This window comes from Acomys minous (genome assembly GCF_964271855.1).
Source record: "Acomys minous genome assembly, chromosome: 18".
NCBI classification, from domain to species: Eukaryota; Metazoa; Chordata; class Mammalia; order Rodentia; family Muridae; genus Acomys; species Acomys minous.
Genome location: NC_140501.1, coordinates 46,749,578 through 46,769,945, shown reverse-complemented (window position 1 = coordinate 46,769,945; position 20,368 = coordinate 46,749,578). Strand labels below are relative to the sequence as shown.

At 44.1% G+C, this 20,368-nt stretch overlaps 1 protein-coding gene and 1 long non-coding RNA gene across 3 annotated transcripts in view; one reads left to right on the top strand and one right to left on the bottom strand.

The window, feature by feature from the left end:
• The first annotated feature begins 6,951 nt into the window (after positions 1-6,951).
• On the top strand, positions 6,952-9,821 carry LOC311589507. The gene is made up of 3 exons (XR_014776572.1): positions 6,952-7,056; positions 8,102-8,182; positions 9,738-9,821. It is a non-coding gene; the product is annotated as an uncharacterized lncRNA (long non-coding RNA).
• CYSLTR2 (cysteinyl leukotriene receptor 2) overlaps positions 9,544-20,368 on the bottom strand; it is a 37,357-nt gene continuing 26,532 nt past the window's right edge. For both annotated transcript variants that reach the window (XM_084768005.1, XM_084768006.1), the window contains 3 exons: positions 15,551-15,714; positions 13,766-13,833; positions 9,544-10,914 (listed from right to left, as the gene is read on the bottom strand). In XM_084768005.1, the coding sequence (XP_084624131.1) occupies positions 9,732-10,700 (969 nt within the window). In that variant the 5' untranslated portion in view covers positions 10,701-10,914; positions 13,766-13,833; positions 15,551-15,714 and the 3' untranslated portion in view covers positions 9,544-9,731. The remainder of the gene's footprint in view (positions 10,915-13,765; positions 13,834-15,550; positions 15,715-20,368) is intronic.

The following is a 20,368-nucleotide window of genomic DNA, read 5'->3' as shown; positions in this document are numbered from 1 at the left end:
CACCTGAGGAATTCCCCAAAGCCTGGTAAGATGGAGGCGGCACTGGAGCGCCCTCAGTCTAAAGGTCAGGCTGGACCAATCAGAGACCAGCAAAGAGGCGAGCAGTAGATGGCACTGTGCAGACGTGACTGGCCCAGTTTTCCCCATCCCCACCCACTTGCTGATGCTCACTGCAACCAGGATGCCCAGGACTGAATCGGGAGACCCAAAAGTCTCTCTTTTTTTTTTTTTTTTTTTTTTTTTTTTTAGCTAAGTCGCTTTCCTTCCATGTTAGCATGTCTATTCTCCAGGACTTATGTAGGCAGCCATGTTGTTGAGAATTCACAGGTGTAGCTTCCCTGTTATTTCTGGGAGACACAATCTCACAACAGACTTCATGATCCTCTACCTCTTAAAATCTTTCCACTCCCCAATTCTACAAAGTTTCCTAAGGCTTCGGTGTAGGAGTTGTGTTGTAGATGAATCGGTTGGGACTGGCACCACGTGATCACTTGCTCTCTGCATTTTGATAAAGCTGTGGGGTTTTTATCTCTATCTCTTGCAAAAAGATATTCTTTGTTGAGGGGGTGAGATCTACACATGTCTGTGGGCATAATGATTAATGCTTAGAGTGAGGAGTTATGCTGGTTTAGTAAAATGGAGACTGTAGGCTGCCCTCCAAGATCCATGACCTCCGTAGCCCCAGGTATTTTGCTAGGGTTTCAGTACCAGGAGTGAGCTGCCTCTTGTTCAGCAGGCCTTAACTTTAATAGAGAGCGGTTGGTTACCACCAAGGTATGCGCGCCACTACTGCATCCTTAGGGTTATCATGCCATGGTGGTCACTGCTGTAGTTCATAAGGCATCATAGCTAGGTCCTCCCCCTTGGAAATGGGCATGACTTTCTGGTGCCAGAAAAGCTGCTGGTCCTTAGGGAGGAAACTTCCAGGTCAGACCCAGATGGAATACTCCAGGTCCTGTGTCTGAAGTGCATAGTATCTTTAGCAATAGGAACTTATCTAAAACCCATGGGAGAAGACTGAGGGCAATGGTGGTAGCCTACAATGTCTGAGGAGTCTCCTCAACTCCCCTGCCTACAGTTCATAAGGGACTTCTAATGCCTGGTTTGGGGTGGGGTTGATAGATAGTCTATGGCTCTTAGGGGGAGCATTGCCATCCCTGGTGGAAAAATTCCACCTCAGCTGTATATGTATAGTAAGGATGTCTGAAAAACACATTTTAAGGGGGGAAAAAAATCTGTCTTCAATGTTAAAAATGCATAAGTGACAGTGTTTCATTTTTGCATGTTAATGTTTACCTCTATGTCAAATATTTGGCGAGATGGCTCAGCAGGTAAAAGCAACTGCCTCCAAGTCTGACGACCTGAGTTCGAGTCCCAGTACCCACACAGTGGCAGGAAAGAACCCACTCATGTAAGTTATCCTTTGATACCCCCACATGCATACACACAGTGACGAGTGTTCACTCACATACAAATAAATACGGAAACACAAATGCAATTAGTGTTTGGCTGCATGCAGGAATTGTGCATGTGTCACGGCTCGCAGCCTGCGATGACCCCACACATCACAGAGGCCCCAGAAAACCCCAGCACGCGTACAGGAAGGGGTGGGAGTAAACGATGCAAATAGCATTCTACTACGTTATGAAAATAGTTGTGACCCAGATATGCAGTACGTGGTAGTGATTCCACAGTTTCCTGTGGGCATGTGGGAGATGCTGGGGTCTGATGGCGGCTGCGTCTCATCCTGATTTCCTAGGCAGCAATTACAGCCTGTAACACAGGAAGATGGCCCACAGAGGAGGCAGCTCATGCTCACGGAAAGCATCCACTCACGGAAAGTATCACAGAAAGACTCTGCTTGGCATTCAAGTCGTCAACAAAGGGAATCAGACACCGCACAGCTGGAGTGAGGCTGACATATAAAACCCTATGCCAAGGTGGTACCAATCCCCAACATCCAAAATCAGCTAAGAGAACAGTTGTTTAATTAAACACTTCATTTTGAATTAACATAAAATCTGCCTTTCAGTGGCTCCCCGACTGTTTTCATTTCTTTTCCTCGTTTCAGATGACGGGAAGTGTTTGCTACGCTTCCATCTCCTACCCAGCAGGTATCCGCATCCAAACCTGATGAGTCCTGTGTTGACAAACAGTTGCATCTTGCTGGGACCCGGGCATCTTCCTTGGGGCTGAGCTATCCTGAGCCTGCCCAGCACAGCTGCAGGTATCAGGACATATAAGAGCATCCCTAGGCCTTCTGTGGAGCAATAAGTCCACCCACTGAGCCAGCCTTTCAGCCACAGTGTCTGGGCCTTTGTCAAGGTCTATCACAGGCCTCTGTTGTGTGCAGTTCTCCTTCTGTGCTGTGCATCCCCCCACCGTCCCCTGTTACAAAGCCTCTTCTCCTGTTAATCCTCATTTCTCCACTCGTTTCAGCTTCAACCGGGAAGCAGAAAGGAAGGAGTGCTGCTACTTATCTCACACCTTTTTATTCGGTCCAGGACTCCAGGCCACAGGATGGTATCACACACGTTTAAGATGGACCATCCCACCTGTAGACTCCCTCACAGAAATCCACAGAGGTTTATTCATGCTGCCTCTAAGTCCCATCAAGTAGACCATCAAGATTAGGCATTGCACCCACCTCTCCGCCTAAGTCATCATCATCATCATCATCATCATCATCATCATCATCATCATCACCATCACCACCACCACCACCACCATCATCATCATCACCATCACCACCACCACCATCATCATCATCACCACCATCATCATCATCATCACCATCACCACCACCACCACCATCATCATCATCATCACCATCACCACCACCACCATCATCATCATCACCATCACCACCACCACCATCATCATCATCACCATCACCACCACCATCATCATCATCACCATCACCACCATCATCATCATCATCATCATCACCATCCATCCTCTCTCCTCTGCACACTATGTCATATCCCAGGGCCATACATGTTACTGAAATGTAATTTTAAAAAGTCAGTAGCATTCTATGCACTTTTCTCAGGTGAGAAGAATAAGACACAGAGGAATACACACTTGTCCTGGGACCCCCTGGCCGTTCCACGGAACCAGGGCCTGACCCCACAGCTGTCTGTCTTCTTACCCTGCTAATAACATCTCTTTTTACATAGATTCTTCACTTGACACTGTGCTGTCCACTGGCTTCCCTTTGATTGGTCTTGTCGTGGGTTAGTCACTTGAGAAGACTGCTCCGACATAGGCTTAAGGCAATAGAAAGTCTTTATTAGCCAGCCTGTGGCTACACTGGGTGTATCCCCGAGTCTTTCTCGGGGTGAAATTTTAAGCATCGAAACCATGTTCTGGGTTGACATACTTCAGTTAACAAGAACAGTTATCCAGAAGCAAAACTACAGGAGCCAAAAAAAACAAAAAACAAACAAACAAAAAAAACAAAGTTAGTGCATTTAGAGATGCTCCCACAACTGTAGACTTCGATGGATTAGGTCTTTGTTTTCGTTTCGGCTGGTGGTGCTGTCCATGTGCTGAGTTTTATGACCTGAATGGTACTTCCATCATGGAGTCAATTGTGTTAAGGTCTGGGGGCCTACAAAGTCTGGGGCGCTGTTACAGGTCTCACCTAACCACCCTCTCCACCCCACCCCACCCCCCGACAGTGTGTCTGAAATGTGCCTTCTGGCTGACTGGGTACCTGTAACACACCAGGAGCCTCACCGCAGCACTAGGGAAAGCCAGCCTTATCTCAGAGAGCTCTCAATCCCCTCCCATCCACACCGACAATGGCCTTGTTCAGACTCCTTCGCGTCGTCTGCTGCCTTCTGTCTTTACCCCAGGAACACTTTTATCTTGAGCAGATGGGGGCTAGACAACGCTTTCCTTTGTTGTGTTGTCGTGTGCCCCGCTCCCAGCCTCTCCTCCCGCAGGGTCATGCCCCTGCCGTTCTTCATTGTGTTCTGAGCCATTAGAATGTTATCTGGCCAGGAGCCACTCTGTCCTTCCATCCTTGTCACCACCTGAGAAAGCCATGCGGATGTGGAAGAAGCTGCCTTTCTGGCATCTCACACACGCCGGACCTTTCCCCACCCCACCCCCAGTGTCAACGGTCTGCGAAAAGCTAAGAATACAGGAGAGGGCATCCAACTGCGTACCTGGCTAAGGCCTCTCCAGAAATTAACCCTGACGATGCTTGGATCTTGGCCTTCTGGCCATCAAAATTAGAAGAAAATAAGCACCTATTGTTAAAACTCTGCATCTGTGGTGGTGGTAGTGATGATAGCGGGGGTGGAGGTGGGGGTGTCCCAATCCAAGAAGACTAATCTACAATCCAGCAAGGACCTTCTGTTTCCTGTTGCTTACAGCATCACTGGGCCTCTTGCAAGCTTGGCAAGCTTGCACTAGACTAGACTAGAAGGGGGGTTCCCTCTGACTTCCAAAATGTTTCAGAGGCATTGAGCGAGGCGCCTTAAATGGTGTTCTCTGATTCTTTGTACTAAACATGGGAGAGATGACACCAGCATTTGGGCTAAAGTTCTAAATTTTAAAAAATCAACTCAATAAATAATTGCTGACATCATATGCATATGATATGGGGGAGGAGAACCAAAATGTGAATGTGTACATATCCCATATGGGAAGGAAATATTTGTATAATATTGACAATCACGTTATCTAATTGGTGAAAATGTACTAATATTGTTAAAATATTCTAGTTAGTGTGTCTTTTTTATTTGGGATTTTGCAGTTTCGGTGGTTGTAAATTTGGGAGGTTTGTTTTGGTTTTGGTTTTGGGTTTGGGTTTTTCGAGACAGGATTTCTCTGTGTAGCCCTTGCTGTCCTGGCGTCACTCTATAGACCAGGCTGGTTTGAACTCAGGGATCTTCCTTGTCTCTGCCTCCTGAATGCTCAGATTAAGACCTGTACCACCAGTGCAAAGCAAGGGAGTTTAATTTTTAGCCAGGCTGACTCTAATTATCTATGTAGCTGAAGATAACTCCAAGGTGGGATTACAGGCATGCACTCTTATACCCAGTTATAGAATGCTGGTAACCTACCTAGGGTTTTCTTGAATGTTGGGTAAGCGGTTTATCAGCTGAACAACAGCCCCAGTTCATTTATAATTTCTCTTAAGACCCTTAAACTTTTATAATAAGACAATACATTTATGAATGTAATGGGACATTTAGAAGTGGTGAGTTAAGACAAAAATATTAAATACCGACACATTTTCTATAGAGATGTATTATGTGTGGTGGTTTGATTAAGACTGGCCCCAAACTCAGGGATCCCGCTCAAACTAAGGCACCAGCCAAGGACAATACAGGTGGTAAACCTTAAACCCCTATCCAGATCTAGCCAATGGACAGAACACTCTCCACAGTTGAGTGGAGAGTAAGGTATGACTTTCTCACGTACTCTGGTGCCTCATATTTGACCATGTCCCCTGGAGGGGGAGCCCTGGTGGCACTCAGAGGAAGGATAGCAGGTTACCAGGAAGAGACTTGATACCCTATGAACATATACAGGGGGAGGTAATCCCCCTCAGGAACAGTCATAGGGGAGGGGAATAAGGGGAAAATGGGAGGGAGGGAAGAATGGGAGGATACAAGGGATGGGATAACCATTGAGATGTAACAAGAATAAATTAATAAAGGAGAAAAATCAAAAAAAAAAAAAAAAAAAAGACTGGCCCCAGCAATAGGAGTGACTTTACCTGAGACTCCGAGTAGCGATAGTCATGGAGACAGAAGAGGCCACCCTCTAACTAGGCAGGACTCCTAGAGAATGGAGGGAAATACCAGCCCACCCACAAAAACTTCAACCCAAAATCAATCCTGCCTACAAGATGCACAGGAATAAAGATAGAGCAGAGATTGAAGGAATGTCCAACCAATGCCTGGCCCAACCTGAGACCCACCCCATGGGAGAGAGCCGACCCCTGACACTAGTAAGATACTCTGCTATGCTTACAGACAGGAGCCTAGAACAGCTGTCCTCTGAGAGGCCCCACCCAGCACTGCATCAAAACAGATGCTGAGATCCACAGCCAAACATCGGGCAGAGCGCAGGGAGTCTTGAGGAAGAGTTGAGGGGAGGATAGAAGGACCTGGAGGGGACAGGAACTCCACAAGAAGACCAACAGGGCAACTAACCAGGGCACAGGGGGTTTTACAGAAACTGAAGCACCAACCAAGGACCATGCATGGACTGGACCTAGGTCTCCTACACAGATGTAGCCAATGGAAGCTTAGTTTTCATGTGGGTCCTCCAGTAAGGGGAGCAGAGGCTGTCTCTGACATGGACTCTGCTGCCTGCTTTTCGATTACTTCCCCCTGGCGGGGCTGCCTTGCCAGGCCACAGGGAAAGAGGATGCAGGCAGTCTTGATGTGACTTGAAGTGGTGAGGTAGACTGTTGGTGGAGGCTTCCCTTTTCGGAGGACCAGGAGTGCAGATAGGAGGAAGAGAGACAAGGTAGAGAGCTACAGTCAGGATGTAAACTGAATGAATGAATGAATGAATGAATGATAAATAAATAAATGGCTCCCGTAGGCCATTCATATATTTGAAGGTTTGGTTCCCAGTTGGTGCGCTGTTTAGGAAAGATTAAGATGTGGCCTTGCTGCAGGAGGTGTGTCACTGGAGGGTGGGCTTTGAAGTTTCAAAAGTCCGTGCCAGGCCTAGTCTCTCACTCTGTTCCCATCTTTCCGATCAAATGCGAGCTCTCAGCTACTGCTCCAGAGCCAAGCCTGCCTGGCTGCCACCAGCACCCTCCCCAGCGTGGTTGTGGACTCACCACCTGGAACTGTAAACAAGCCCCAATTAAACGTTTCCTGTTATACACTGCCTTTGTCTCGGTGCCTCTTCACAGCCATAAAACGGGACATTGTGTAAGCAGTTTGAGGATGTTGGTAATCATTTCGTACAGAGCAGACTGGGAGCCAGGAGGCCAGGTCCTACCAGGGACCTGAATGTGGAACAGAGGTCAGGACTGGGAGTGCCAAGGAGGGAGAGAGACCCTGGGACAGCCACTGGGTAAGTAGGAGATAACGACAAAGAGGACTGGGGCAAGTCCCTCTTCTGGTCTATGTTGAGAGAATTATTCTCAACGCACAGTGGTGGTGTACACCTTTAATCCCAGCACTTAAGGGGGAGAGGGAAGAGGCAAGGGGACCTCTGTGAGCAGCCATGGTTGCACAGAGAAAGGAGACGGAGAGGGGGGGGGCAGGGAGAGAGGGAGGGAAGGAGGGAGGGAGGGAGGGGGAGGGGGAGAGGGAGAGGCCTTTTATGTGAAAGACTGTAGTAAGATATTCTAACTGCTGGTAACCAGTCTTTGGCTCCTGAGCTACGTTTCTTTTAATGAGAAGCCATATTATGACTGGACCACAAAACTGCCCGTCTTTATAGAAATAAATGTGCAAAGGAATCCATGAAGTTATTAAAAATGAATCATTTATCTTATATCATCCCAATAGACCCAAAGGCTTCCCTCCTCAAACATTTCTTCTTACCTTTTCTTTTCTTTTATTTTGAAAATAGATTCTTTTCTCAGCCAGCTTGCTTCTTAGGTCCGTTTTCTTGGAATATCTTTTTCTAACCCTTTATCCTGAGGTAACGTCTATCCTTGATGTTGAGGTGTGTCTAAGCTTGCTTCCCTAGGATGATGTAACTGTCCCACAGAAGACACTAAAAAAGGGACACTTCAATTGACCTTAAAAAAAAAAATTGGGATTTCCCTGGGAGTCTCATGCCAGGAAGGAAAGGGCTGGAGTTCTGATAACAGCCTGAAGGGGACTTTGTCTCTAAGAAGGAGATTTCATACAGAACAGACTGAGAGCCAGGAGGTCAGACAATAATAGTGCATCGGCTCTCAGCAGGATGACTGTCCGGATCTGCTTACTCATACACACGCTGACCTTTGTTTAACCCCAAATCTTAAGTTAGACAGCCTCGACATGGCTCAGTAGGCCTCCTTGTTTGTCCCTCTTCCCAGTGTGGGCAAACTGAATTCCTTTTTTTTTTTTTTTCTTTCTGTACTTTTCACTATTGCATGTGTCGTTAATTGGACTGTGGAGAACAGGTGGTGGCAACTAGCTTGCTGGGCCTGCCAGAACCCAACACTATGACAACAATTATGGCTTTCCTCTCATATTTCTAGAAGGTACGTAAATGTGTTGAGGTAAGAAGCTGTTTATAGCCTTCTGCATTTAAGGGCAAGCTAAGAAAGCCCAGAGAGCTTTGAGTCATGGAGACCTTGACTTCCATGACGTCACTCCTTTACACAGGATGGTTGAAGTCATTTGTTCCAGAAGCCCCGAGGATCACCTGTAGCAGTTCCAACAGGCCTGCTTCCCTCATGCCCAGATGAACGCAGACCTCTGAGCTCCTTTCCATCACGGTCTGCATCACAGTCAGTGCAATCACTGTGGCCTCTTAAGTGAGAACACTGGCACGGGCTATTTTTAGAACACTAAAAACTGCAAAATTCAAGGAAGCAGCAATCAGGAAAGGTCTCTAAGCACAAAATGACTGTTTGCTTTAGGTAAAATTTCTCTAATGATTTCATTTTATGTGGCAATGTCCCCAAAGCCATTTAAAATGTAGTGTGGATAATAAAATCCTAATGTTTTCTTTTACAAAGTATCATCGAGTAATGTTTACTAGTTTGCATTCTTTAGATTTTTTCCAATATATGTTAATATGTGCTTTGTCTTCATAACTACTTTTTGAGAGGGGGCCGTGCACTATTATTTCCCCTTATGAATTAGACATACAGGTTTGGGAAAGGACCAGACAAGTAGCCTTTAGAAATGTTCCTTCTTAGGAAAGACAGCCCTAAAACCATGGGGTTCATGACTAAACCCTAAAGTGAGAGAGCAGAAGAATGGACAGCTCATCAAAGCAGAAGGGTCATGACTGAGCCACCAGAAAAGGGAGCAGAAAGGACATCAGGAGGACATTAGGAGAGACCACTTAAGGCAAAAGAGGAGGAGAGGTGGCCGTCACAGATAGCATGGTGGGACACCAGTCTATTAGAAAAGGCTCCTGGAAAAGTATTCTGACTCTTACATCTTGAAGGGGCCTGGTTTCTAGTAACTGAGCCCTAGAAGTATGTAACCCAGCACCCAGGAGGCTGAGGCGGGAACATTCAAAGTTCAAGGGCAGCCTCAGCTGCACTGCACAAATCTGCCTCAGACAAACAAAACACACAGACAATCTCTGGGTTCTGTCTCAGGGGAGCGCATAAGTCTGAACAAGCCACTTTCTTTTAAGAAAAATGTCGTTTGAAGTGAAGTCAAGTGAGTTGACAGCCTGACTCAGCCCTCTGTCACTTAGCAGCTACGTGACCTCAGCAAGGACTATTTTCCCTTCTGTCCTAGTTTTCTGTCACTGAAGGACGTTAGAGCATGGGTCTGTAGCCTGAAGGCGTCAGTCAGTCAGTCGAAGAGACCAGATCTGCAGCCCAGAGAAACCAGGGCATAGCCCCTCTACAGTTTGTTCAACCACTAAAAGTAGATCTAGTGAAATTTCTGAAATAGGCTTTATTGGCAAAAGTTACAGTCAATTAGATGTTGGGAACCAAGACTTGTTGGTCACTGATGCAAATACAAATTAATTTGGAGAAGGTCATGGGTGAGAGAGGGTGGGACTTCAAGATTCATGAGCAAGCCTACGTAACAGCTCTCTCTACTCTCAATTCTGTTCCTCCGCTACAGACAAAAAGGAAGATTGCACTTTGCCTTTACTTTCCGCAGACGATCTTGGCTGAATATATCCCGTAATCGATCTTTAAAATTCTCCCCAGCAAAATAATAGAGAAAAGGATTGAAGCAGCTGTTGGCTGCAGCCAAGGCCAGTGTGATGACCATGGCCTTATGTAACTCATCTCCGCACGAATCCGGACTCCATGTGAGCAAGTGGAGGGTCCGCAGCGCGTGGTAAGGCAGGAAACAGAGGAGGAAGATGATCATGGTAATGATGATGGTGGTCAGCGCCTTCCTATGAGAAACCCGCAGACCCGATTCCGGAATCTCCACCTTTACCAAGGCCCGGATGATCAGCAGGTAGCAGACGGTGAGTGTGAGAAACGGAAGCAGGAAGCCTGCCACTAACGCAACGTGGTTCATGATCAGAAGGCTGTTCACCTTCTGGGTATTGAGCTCCAAGCACGATGTAATGTTGTTCTTCGTCTCGCAACCATGCCTCAGAAGCATCACTGAGGAAGCCATGATAAAAACCCATATCATCCCACAGAGGATCCAGGCGCTCCTGACGCTGGTGACGTGGAGCAGCTGGAAGGGGTGGACCGTGGCCAGGAAACGCACAACGCTCAGCACGGTTAGGAAATAAATGCTGGTGTACATGTTGACATACAAGGAATAAGACATAATTCTGCAGGCCAGGTCCCCAAAGATCCAGTTGGAGCCCCTGAAGTAATAGTCTGCCCTGAAGGGCAGGGTGCTTATGAACAGGAAATCTGAAATGGCCAGGTTGAGCATGAAAACATTCACAGATGTGGACTTCTTGTAAGTCTGTAGGAAAACATATATGGAAAAGCCATTTCCCAAGGCTCCCCAGACAAATATTATCAGGTATATGATAGGATAAAATTCCTTCTTGAAGTTTTCTATTGTGCAGTTTCCGCCACTGTTATTGGTTAAGGCCCCCGTTGCTTCCATTTCTTCTATGGAGTTGGGCAGAGGCTATGACATAAGTTTTCTGTCTAGATTGGGTTAAAAAAAATAAATACAAAAAAATTTACTTTGCACAATTCCACGTCTCTTCCTGATTACTGAACAAACAGTTGCCATGTTCAGCCTCACGTGGAGCTAATCAAGTTTCTCCAACACCCTCTTCTGGCCTCTGTTGGCGTCAGGCATACATATAGTGGACCTGCAGGCATGCAGACAGAACATCCACAAATAAAAGCAACCTTAGAATATCAGAAAAGCAGAAAGGAGAAAAGCTAAAGGGTACAAGGACGGCAGGTTCCTGCCAGGGATTGATCTGGTGCTATGCATTCAAGTGGTAAAATACTGGCCCCCAAGATCTGACTGCAGTCCAGAGACATACTCACATACGCCAAGTGATGGTGTGCAAACTTTGCTCACCAGTATTTTCTGACTGGTTAAATAATGTTGTTGACAGCCTGTCGTGGGGCAGAAGAGAAGTAGGCGGAGCATAGGTGCCCAGCCTTGGCTTCAGTTAGGGACCACAAGGCAGGAGAAGCAGGAAAAGAAGCCAGAGAGAAGGAAGTTGCCATGGGGCAGTATGGACCACCAGCATGGGGCCATGAGGGCCGGCCTGATGGATCCGAAGCAGCCCAGACAGGAACGGTTTTGGCAAGTAACTTGTGGTGTGTAGCTAGAAAAGAGCAAAATCACTTAAAGAATTGATATCTGCCCAGTTACTGTGCCTTAAAGCTTTTATAATTCTAAAAGGTCTCTCTCTTGGTTATTTGGGAACTAATTGGGGTAGAGAAGCCCTCCAGAGTATAATATCCTTTCCACAACAGATTCCCTTTTCCTTTTCAAGTCTAAGTTATAGTTGATGCTTGAAACAAACCTATATCACGGTCTGATGTGGTTTTAAATGGATGTAGAGAAGGTACTAACTAGTGCATTATACATGAAGGGAAATAAAAGTACATAAAGGGGATAAGATCCTATAGCATATTTGAACTGACAAAATGCTAAGAGATTGTAATAAGAATTTTTATATAATATAACAGCATAAACTGAAAAAACTATACAAAAATATATACTTAAAAACTAACCAAATGTGAACCAATGTGAAGGCAGGGAAAAGGAAACAAATAATATAACCAGGGTGTGGGGGGGGCGGAAGGATTTATAACCCCAATATATTAATAAGTGCACTAAAATTTAATGGTCTAAATACACAAATAAAAACATGGATTAGACAATTGAAATGTAAAAACAAAAGACCTACGTATATGCTGCCCACAAGAAACTCACTTCTCTTGGGGTACATCGTGTGAAGGTGTGTCTCTGTATATTCAACTAAACCAGCAAAGAGCTAAGTACTAGCTAGATCTTGGTATTGTTGTTTCTGTGGTCCATCACCGGTCTTATATTTTGTAAACACTCAGTCTTCCTCACCTGCCTATTGGTTGTAATGAAGAATCTGAATGCCAACATCTGGGCAGGAAGTGGAAGGTAGAAGTTCCGAGAGAGGGATGAGGTGCAGAAGACTCGCCAGTGGAGACAGAGGTGAATGGATGGACCGCAGCATAGCAGAGAGGAAGAGCAGGCACATGGTGGGACTGTTGGTCAGGCTAAGCAAGAAAGCTAGCTGGAGACTGCCCAGCAAATGTCCCAAGCTTTAAACTATATTAAAAGACTCCCTGACATTATTTTACCGCTGCTGCGTCAGAGAAAGTCTGACTCTACACCTCAGATAGCATCACTGGCTACAAAGTTAAGTTACTCAAATCAAAACAAGTTACAAATGGCTCCAGAGTTAAGATCAAAGAAAATTACCAGAAAACAGAAAATAAAAGAAATAGTCTCTACCAATAACTTCTCCACTCTGAAGACATACAAGTTCCAAGAGAGAGGCACCAAGCAACAGAGCTGTAAATATGTGCAGCAAAACTGACAGAACTAGGGAGACAAACCCGTTAGTGGTCATATGGTCCCCTCTCAGGGACCGATAAACAGCAAGTATACAGACACTTAGGAAGGATGCTAAGAAACTAAAAGCCACAACTGGAGCTGGCATCTAGAGAACAGTTCACTGGGCAGTAGCAGAATATACACTCTTCTCAAGTACCCACAGAGCACACACATCACCCCCGCACCTGCTCTGCCTGCATTAACGTCTTGTCTTTTGTTTTGATAACCACTGGTTTTAACTGGGATGTTTGTATGACCACTGGTTTTAAATGATCCATTAAAACCTGGTGGGTACACAACTGGCAACAACTACCTCACCTCGAGAATGCATCTGTTCATCAGAGAGGCTAGGGCCAGGAGCCCCTGCAGGACCTGTGGCTGGCTGTTGACAAAGCCGGCCTCATGTAGGCCCTGTGCACCCAACCACAGCTGCTTTGAGCTGGTGTTCCCATCATGAACATGGCCCCAGGCCCCGAGCTCTTTCTTCTCCCTAGTTCTCCCCCTGAGCTTTAAGCAGGATGCTACAGTATCCTATTTGGGGCTGAACACTCAGCTGGGACTTACTCCCAGTACGTTAAATAGCCATGGATCTCTGTTTTCACTGCAAAGAGACTCAACATAAGGATGAGATTAGCATCTCTGTCCAGCTCAGGTGGCTGGCAGGGCAGGGGAAGCATGCCAAAGACTTTTAAAATACTAGCTATTTCCATATATGTATACATTTGATATATTTAATACAGGCATACTAATAAAAGACCTATTAGAGATTGTTATACAAGCGTTACACAAAACAAGTAAAATTAAAATTTGGGGTTTTGTCTAAAATAATTATTATTTCATGCCCATGAGTAATTTTTGTCAACAAAATATAGTTATTTTTGTCTTCTTAAATATCCTTTTAAGCCATTTTTAGAAAAATCCCCTGCTTTCCCAAAAATCAAAGGTATGCTCCTAGTAACTATTGGTTGTTGTGGTTTTTACAATACTGCCAATAGCTATTTCTTGACTGTAGATATGTAGGGCTTAGATCTTGTCTTTTGAACAACTATTCTTTATTCTTCCTTTTCCAAATTCAGTCCCCCAAGTCAGAATTAAAGGCCCTTTACCTGTCTTTTGGAGCTCAAATTGTGTTCATGTTGCTACCAGTGGCTTCTAACAGATCATCTTCCTCACCCTGTGACAAGAAAGACAACACGGATAATCAGACTGCTAAATATTCTGTAAATTGTAATTAACTTAAAACTCATATGAGCACTCTTTTATTTATTGAACTTAGTCATAAAATGTTGATAAATGAAAATAAAACTTTTTGCATAGTTAACTATAATTAAGTAAAACATGCTATTAAAAATACATTCCAAGGGTTATGGTTTTGTGTTTGGTTCTTAAAAGCATGCTTATTGGGTAGAGAAAAAGCTCACAAGGCCCGACCCCCTAGCTAAGAGTTATTGGCAGCTGATGGATTGGAAAAGAGTGCCCAGCTTTCTTTCTAGGCTCCTCCTAAGTTGCCCAAACCCCAATGATTGTCCTTACCCACATGCACATGCAGACGGTACTAACTACACTTAATGGGCTGTAAAAAAAAAAAAACAGAATATGAGCTTGGGTGGGAGATGGGAAACTTCTGGGAGGAGCTGACAAGGAATGGCGGGTCTGTATATGTCCATAAAACTCTAAAAGAGCAGATAATTAAAGTTAAATACCAAAAGAACTAATAGAAGCAGGCTTATGTTTAAACACCAAACTTACTGTAACGCCTATGTGCCAGAAGATTTTTTTTTTCTTGTAAGAGTCTAGGCTCACAACATCACTTTTCTTTTCATCCAGACAAAGTCTGAACAAGCCTGCAAGAGTGCCAACTAAGCTACAGACAACACATCAGAGACCCATTTTGGTATTCTGGTCTTTCCTTAGGTCTACTGGCCCCTGTGTTCCTGTCTTGGCTAAGTCATATGGGGCAGCAGAGCTTTTAGAAGCCTTAAGCCAACTTGACAGTGTTAGCTCTAGGGCCCTAACTAAACTTAGTAATTTCCCTGCTTCTTCTATTGGTCACGGGAGGGAACACTCAGTCACTTTCCTCCAGGCATATCTACAACACTGTACACTCTGTAAGCATGCCACCTCAGGGTTAGAAAAAGATCTGGTACCTCTATTAGGAAATTACTATACCCTCATGGGCCTTCTAGTGTCTCCTCTGGTACACTCCTAACTTAAATTGATTTGTTACTGGCCCATGAGTAAAAAAGAAAAACAAGAAATTGCTAGGGTTATACTGTCACTGACTTGAATTTGTTCTTGATATATAAATTTCTTCTAGAAATAAAATGTCAGGAGGGCTGAATAAACTGTCCTCAGATAGACCTTCAAGCTGAGAAAAAAATAAAAGATATTTATGCTGATACAAACTGTGTGAATTTGGATGAGTTCATGAATTAAAAATGTTTAGGAATAAGATCTTTTAGGGTAAAATGGGCTGTACATCCAACCCTACACTCAGGAGGCTGAAATGGGATAATTTCAAGTTTGAGGCTGACCAGGGCTACATAGTGAGGTAGTAGAAAGAGCTATAGGGAGAGGAAAGAAGCTCTTCAGACATTCTATGTACCACTATAAAACAGTCAACGAACTGAAGAGCCAGGAGTTAGCTTGCTATTACAGAAGGAGCTATAATAAAAGTTACATTTGGCAAAACTCATCCACGAAATTTCCACAACAGCATTGGGGAGTTAGCATGATGTTAAGCCAGGACTGATGGGGTAATTTGAAGGATTTCCTATGAATGCCCCATGCCTGTAGCAACACCTCTCTCATACAGCCATAAGAGCAGACCACGGACAGCCAAAGCCTTGACATCTTCTGAGCATCTGTCTCCTAAAGATCTGTACACTTACCCTGATCTTTGTTTCTATCCAGATTGCAATAATCCTTGTCTTTGCTGGAGAGATCAGTCTGTAACAATGGAGGGGCGCGCCGAGGAGTTGCTTACTTTTATCTTTCCAATTCAGGGAGTTCCAAGTCTTCTCTGTAGCCAGAGACACATCCTACCCCGGTACCACTGTTTAAGAAACAACACAGTTTTGTCTGTCACACAGGAAACTTCTTTTTCATCATCATCCACAACATCAGCAAAGACGGTAATAAGAAGAAGCAAGGGAAGTCCAAACCCCTCAACCTGCCACTATCCCCTGCTGCTGTGAACGGAAATGTCCCTCACCCGCACTCACCACGGGATGACACTATTAGGAGGTGTGGCCTTGTCGGAGGAAGTGTGTCACTGCGGATGGGCTTTCAGGTTTCAGACGCTCAAGCCAGGCCCAGTGGCTCAACCCTCTCTTCCTGTTGCGTTTGGTTCCAGATGTAGACCCCTCAGTTTCTCTCCAGCACCGTGTCTGCCTACATGCTGTCATGTTTCCCGCCATGATGATAACGGACTAAACCTCTGAATTAAATGTTTTCCTTTATAAGAGTTGCCATGGCCACGGAGTCTCTTCCCAGCAATAGAGCACTGACTAAGACACCTGCCCTGCCACTGACTGGCTTTCTCGCATCACCAATCACCTCCCTATGAGTTTCTAAGCAGGGGTGCTTGGGGGTTGCTTCTGGTCCTGCATTCTATTCCTTTATGCCCCAATGGGAGAACTAAAAAGAAAAAAAACAAAAAAATAAAATAAAAACTGGCACCTTTAAAAAGATCCTCAGGGCAGCCTCCATGTGGTGTGAATGCTAGATATTTCGTCTTTTGGAAATGATGGTATCGGAGAAAAATTCATGAGCCTCCATGGAAAAGACCTCAGGAGGGCCTTGAGAAATAAATACTACCAAAATTCATCGATATTTTAACTTTGCATCATGATCAACAACTAAAAAGACACTTGTAGCCAAATTCTAGGAGTGTGTTACTTGAATCCTCACTCTGAATGTTTATGGAAATTCCCCAGCTTTTGGGTGTCAGAAGTGGGGCGGCCTCTGGTGCAATCTGTGGGACGGGCTGCTGACTGTAGAAACAGGCAGATTTACACAAGACAGAACAGAACGCACGCTCTGACCTTCCTCAGTCTCTCTTGTCTTATGCACTGCTGCATTGCAGCCACCTCTATTTCCTGACACAATGTCCCTTCTTTCCCTCTGTCGTTTTTGAACTAACCATGGTCTTTTGATGGTCAAAGGGAAGAAAGCAAATTTTTTTTTTGTAATTTTTAAAAATATGGCTCATAGATACTGTTTTGAATTTTACTAATTGCTCACAAAGTTTAATAGCTTTTAGGGGGGAAAGCACTCCAAAATCAAATTTTCTTCCCATATCCCAACAATGCTTAAGTTTGTGTTGCATAATTAATTCCAGACATCGGTCTTTTAATTTTTTCATTATATTAATTCCTTGCATGTGCACGCAAGTGTACATGAGTGAAGACATGTACAACTGTCCATACACACACACACATTCACACACACACACACACACACACACACACACATGCACACGCACACGCACACACACACACACACACACATACACACACAAAGGTCATACTGCATGTGTGTAAGTCAAAAGACATCCTGAGGGAGTTTGCTCTATCTTTCTACCATGTGGATCCCAGGGATCAAACTTGGGTGCTTGGAATTTGCTGGAATCACCTATACCTACTGAGCCATATTACCAGCCATAGACATCATCTTATTGATTGATTGATTGATTCTGCAATCTGACTGCAATTTCCCTTCCCTTTTCTCCTCCCAGTCTCTCCCCATACCTCCCTTTTTCCCAAGATCCACTTGTCTTCCATTGCCCTTTAGAAAAGAGCAGGCCTCCCAGGGATATCAACCAAACATGGCACAACGATAACTCTAGGCATATACTTCATATCAAGGCTGGATGAAGCAACCCAGTAGGAAGAAAAGAGTTCCAGAAGCAGGCAAAAAATTCAGAGACACCCCTTCCCACTGTTGGGAGTCCCACAAGAACATAAACATAGGTCAGACTTATATAAGCTCCCTGATTGGGACTTCAGTCTCTGTGAGCCCCTATGAGCTCTGCTTAGTTGATTCTGAAGACCTTGCTCTTGTGGTGTCCTTGACCGCTCTGGCTCCTATAATTATTCCTCTCCCTTTTCCACAGGATTCCCCAAGCTCCATCTAGTGCTTGGTTATGGCAGACACCATCTCATAAACATCATACATTGGCTTCTCATCAACACGCTTCTGCTGAGGTCTTTATACATACCAGAAAAAAAAAACCTAGCTCTTTAGAAATGACAACAAAAAAATTAATCCTTTATAGCATTAAAAAAAGTCATTTTATTTCAACAATTACCCCACAAGGCTCACTCCTGTCATAATCAATGATTGTTACATTTCCATAATAATGCGGTCTGCCCCACTGGGACAGTCCTTATGATGCACATGAACTTGTCCTGTGAGTTAGAAAAGTACAGATGCTCTAACTACAACCCCTTTCATGAATCAAATTCCCTCCTCATCCCCAAAAGGAGTCAGAGGAATCTCCCAAGCCAGCAAGCACAGGACACTTGAGCAAAGCCATGGAGGAAGACTCAGAGCCCTTATATTATATGTGCCAGGAGCAGCGGTTAGCTTTGCCAGGGTGCTAGAATTAGGGATGACTTTCCAAAATTTGTGTCTAACCCCAGAAAAAGGTTAGATTGTTTTTGTTCTGGTTTTAATTTTGAGTTCATTAAGTGGAGCTGTCACAAGTAATCATGTTGTCCTTAGCTTTTTCTTAGCTAAGAGTAAAAACTTTTGGCTGCACCTGCATAAATACCACAGAGCAGTCCCTGAGTGTGGAAAGGCCCCCTGAATAACTAGAAAGAACACACACACACACACACAGAGAGAGAGAGAGAGAGAGAGAGAGAGAGAGAGAGAGAGAGAGAGAGAGAGAATTTGAGCAATGTATTCTTAGGTATTAGTTTCCCTGTTTCCAGAATCTAGTACAGAACTAATGACCACGTTTATTTCTGCAAACTCTGTCTTCTTTTAAATCTGTTCTCAGATGACTTCACAGCAGCGTGAAGCCTATAATAATTCCTTTCTAACACTTCCTTGCCGAGATACTCATATTCCAGCTGTTTAAATGGAAGATGGAAGCACCCCTTCTACAATTAGGAGAGACACAAGATAGAAGTAAAAAGATGTTACTTACAGTTCCTGGCAGGTACAGAGCTTGGCTAGAAGCCACACACACCCAAGTCAGAAGGTAAGGGTAGGGAGAGAGAGGAACTCAACAGCGGAGCTAAGGAAAGCAGACACAAGACCCATAAGTAGCACTGTCTATCTTCACAGTGCACATGGGATACAGTGGCCGGTGAGGACAGCCAAGTAGGGTGTATTAACTGCCCTACAGGAAGCCGTCATCAGGAGATGGGAGGCTGCGGCAGCCATTGGGTCAATCACACTGAAGACCTCTCTGTGAGGTGAAAGAATCAAACTCTCAAGAGTTATTGAGTCCTTAGTCTGATATGAAAAAAATTAAATATGTATATTTATTTTTACTAGTTTATGTATTGGGGGCAGTGGGGGGGGGGGTGTGCACATGAGTGCTCAAAGAAACCAGAGGCATCAGATCACCCAAAGTTGGAGTTACTAGCAATCGTAAGCCAGCATGGGTGCTATGAACCTAACTCTGATCCTACTGTTTTTTATAAACAGTAGATACTTTTAACCATTGAGTCATCTCTCTAACCTTTACAATTAAATTTAAAATAAACTCTTAGGCAACATAAAATTATAGAAATTCACCTTGCCAATAATGTACACTCTCTTAATATAAATCCATTAACAATTTTATTCAATTATAGGCATTTTCATAATGACTTTTGACTGAGAGTCCCTGAGAGCCCACATAATAATCCAAAGAATAAAATAACATATAGGAAAAGCATGAGTTTAAACTACCCAGAGATATCAAAACTAATTTCAGATGTAGCAAGAATGTTTTCCAATTTCCCTTCAGACACTCATGTAAAAATGTGACTCACAAAAATAGTTGGTTTATTATTTTTTTAGAAGCATACAATATGCTTGAAATAAATTATATTTATGAAACTCGTCACCATGTGCAATGAATAAACACCATTAAAGTTGTTACATCCTAAGAAAATTATGTGGTATGAATACAATGTAAAAAAATGGTTTTGATTATTTAATTCTGCACTTCCCAAAGGACTTTTGACAGAACACGAATCCCATGAGATGCTTTGTCAAAGGAAAGACTCCCATGGTCAAGTCAGCCTGAGAAATACAGCAATCTCTAGCCACCATCCCTTTTGGGAATTCACTCCCAATTCACAATGCTCCACAAGGCCCAGTAGAAGCAGAAACCTGATCTAGACAGTTTCTCTTCTATTTTGTTTTGTTTTGACTTTTCCTATGAAATATTTTTTAAACATTTACACATTCTTCTATCCCACAGAACTGCTTGTGTTATTGTACAACTTATCTAGAGTTTGACTTTCCCTGCTGGAAGCACTCACTATCAGGTAAATTAGCATTTCTAAGCCTTGAGACTGAGTTGGCTTTTTAGGGTTATTCTAGCAAAGTACCATAAGCTTGGTGTCTCAAAACACCAGAACTTATTCTTATTCTCTTTTATTCCTGGAGGTATTCAAGTTGTCAAAGGGGCTATGCATTCTTCAAATACTGGAAGGAGAAATTTTTTTTGTGTGTGGCTATCTAACCTCTGGTGGATACCAACA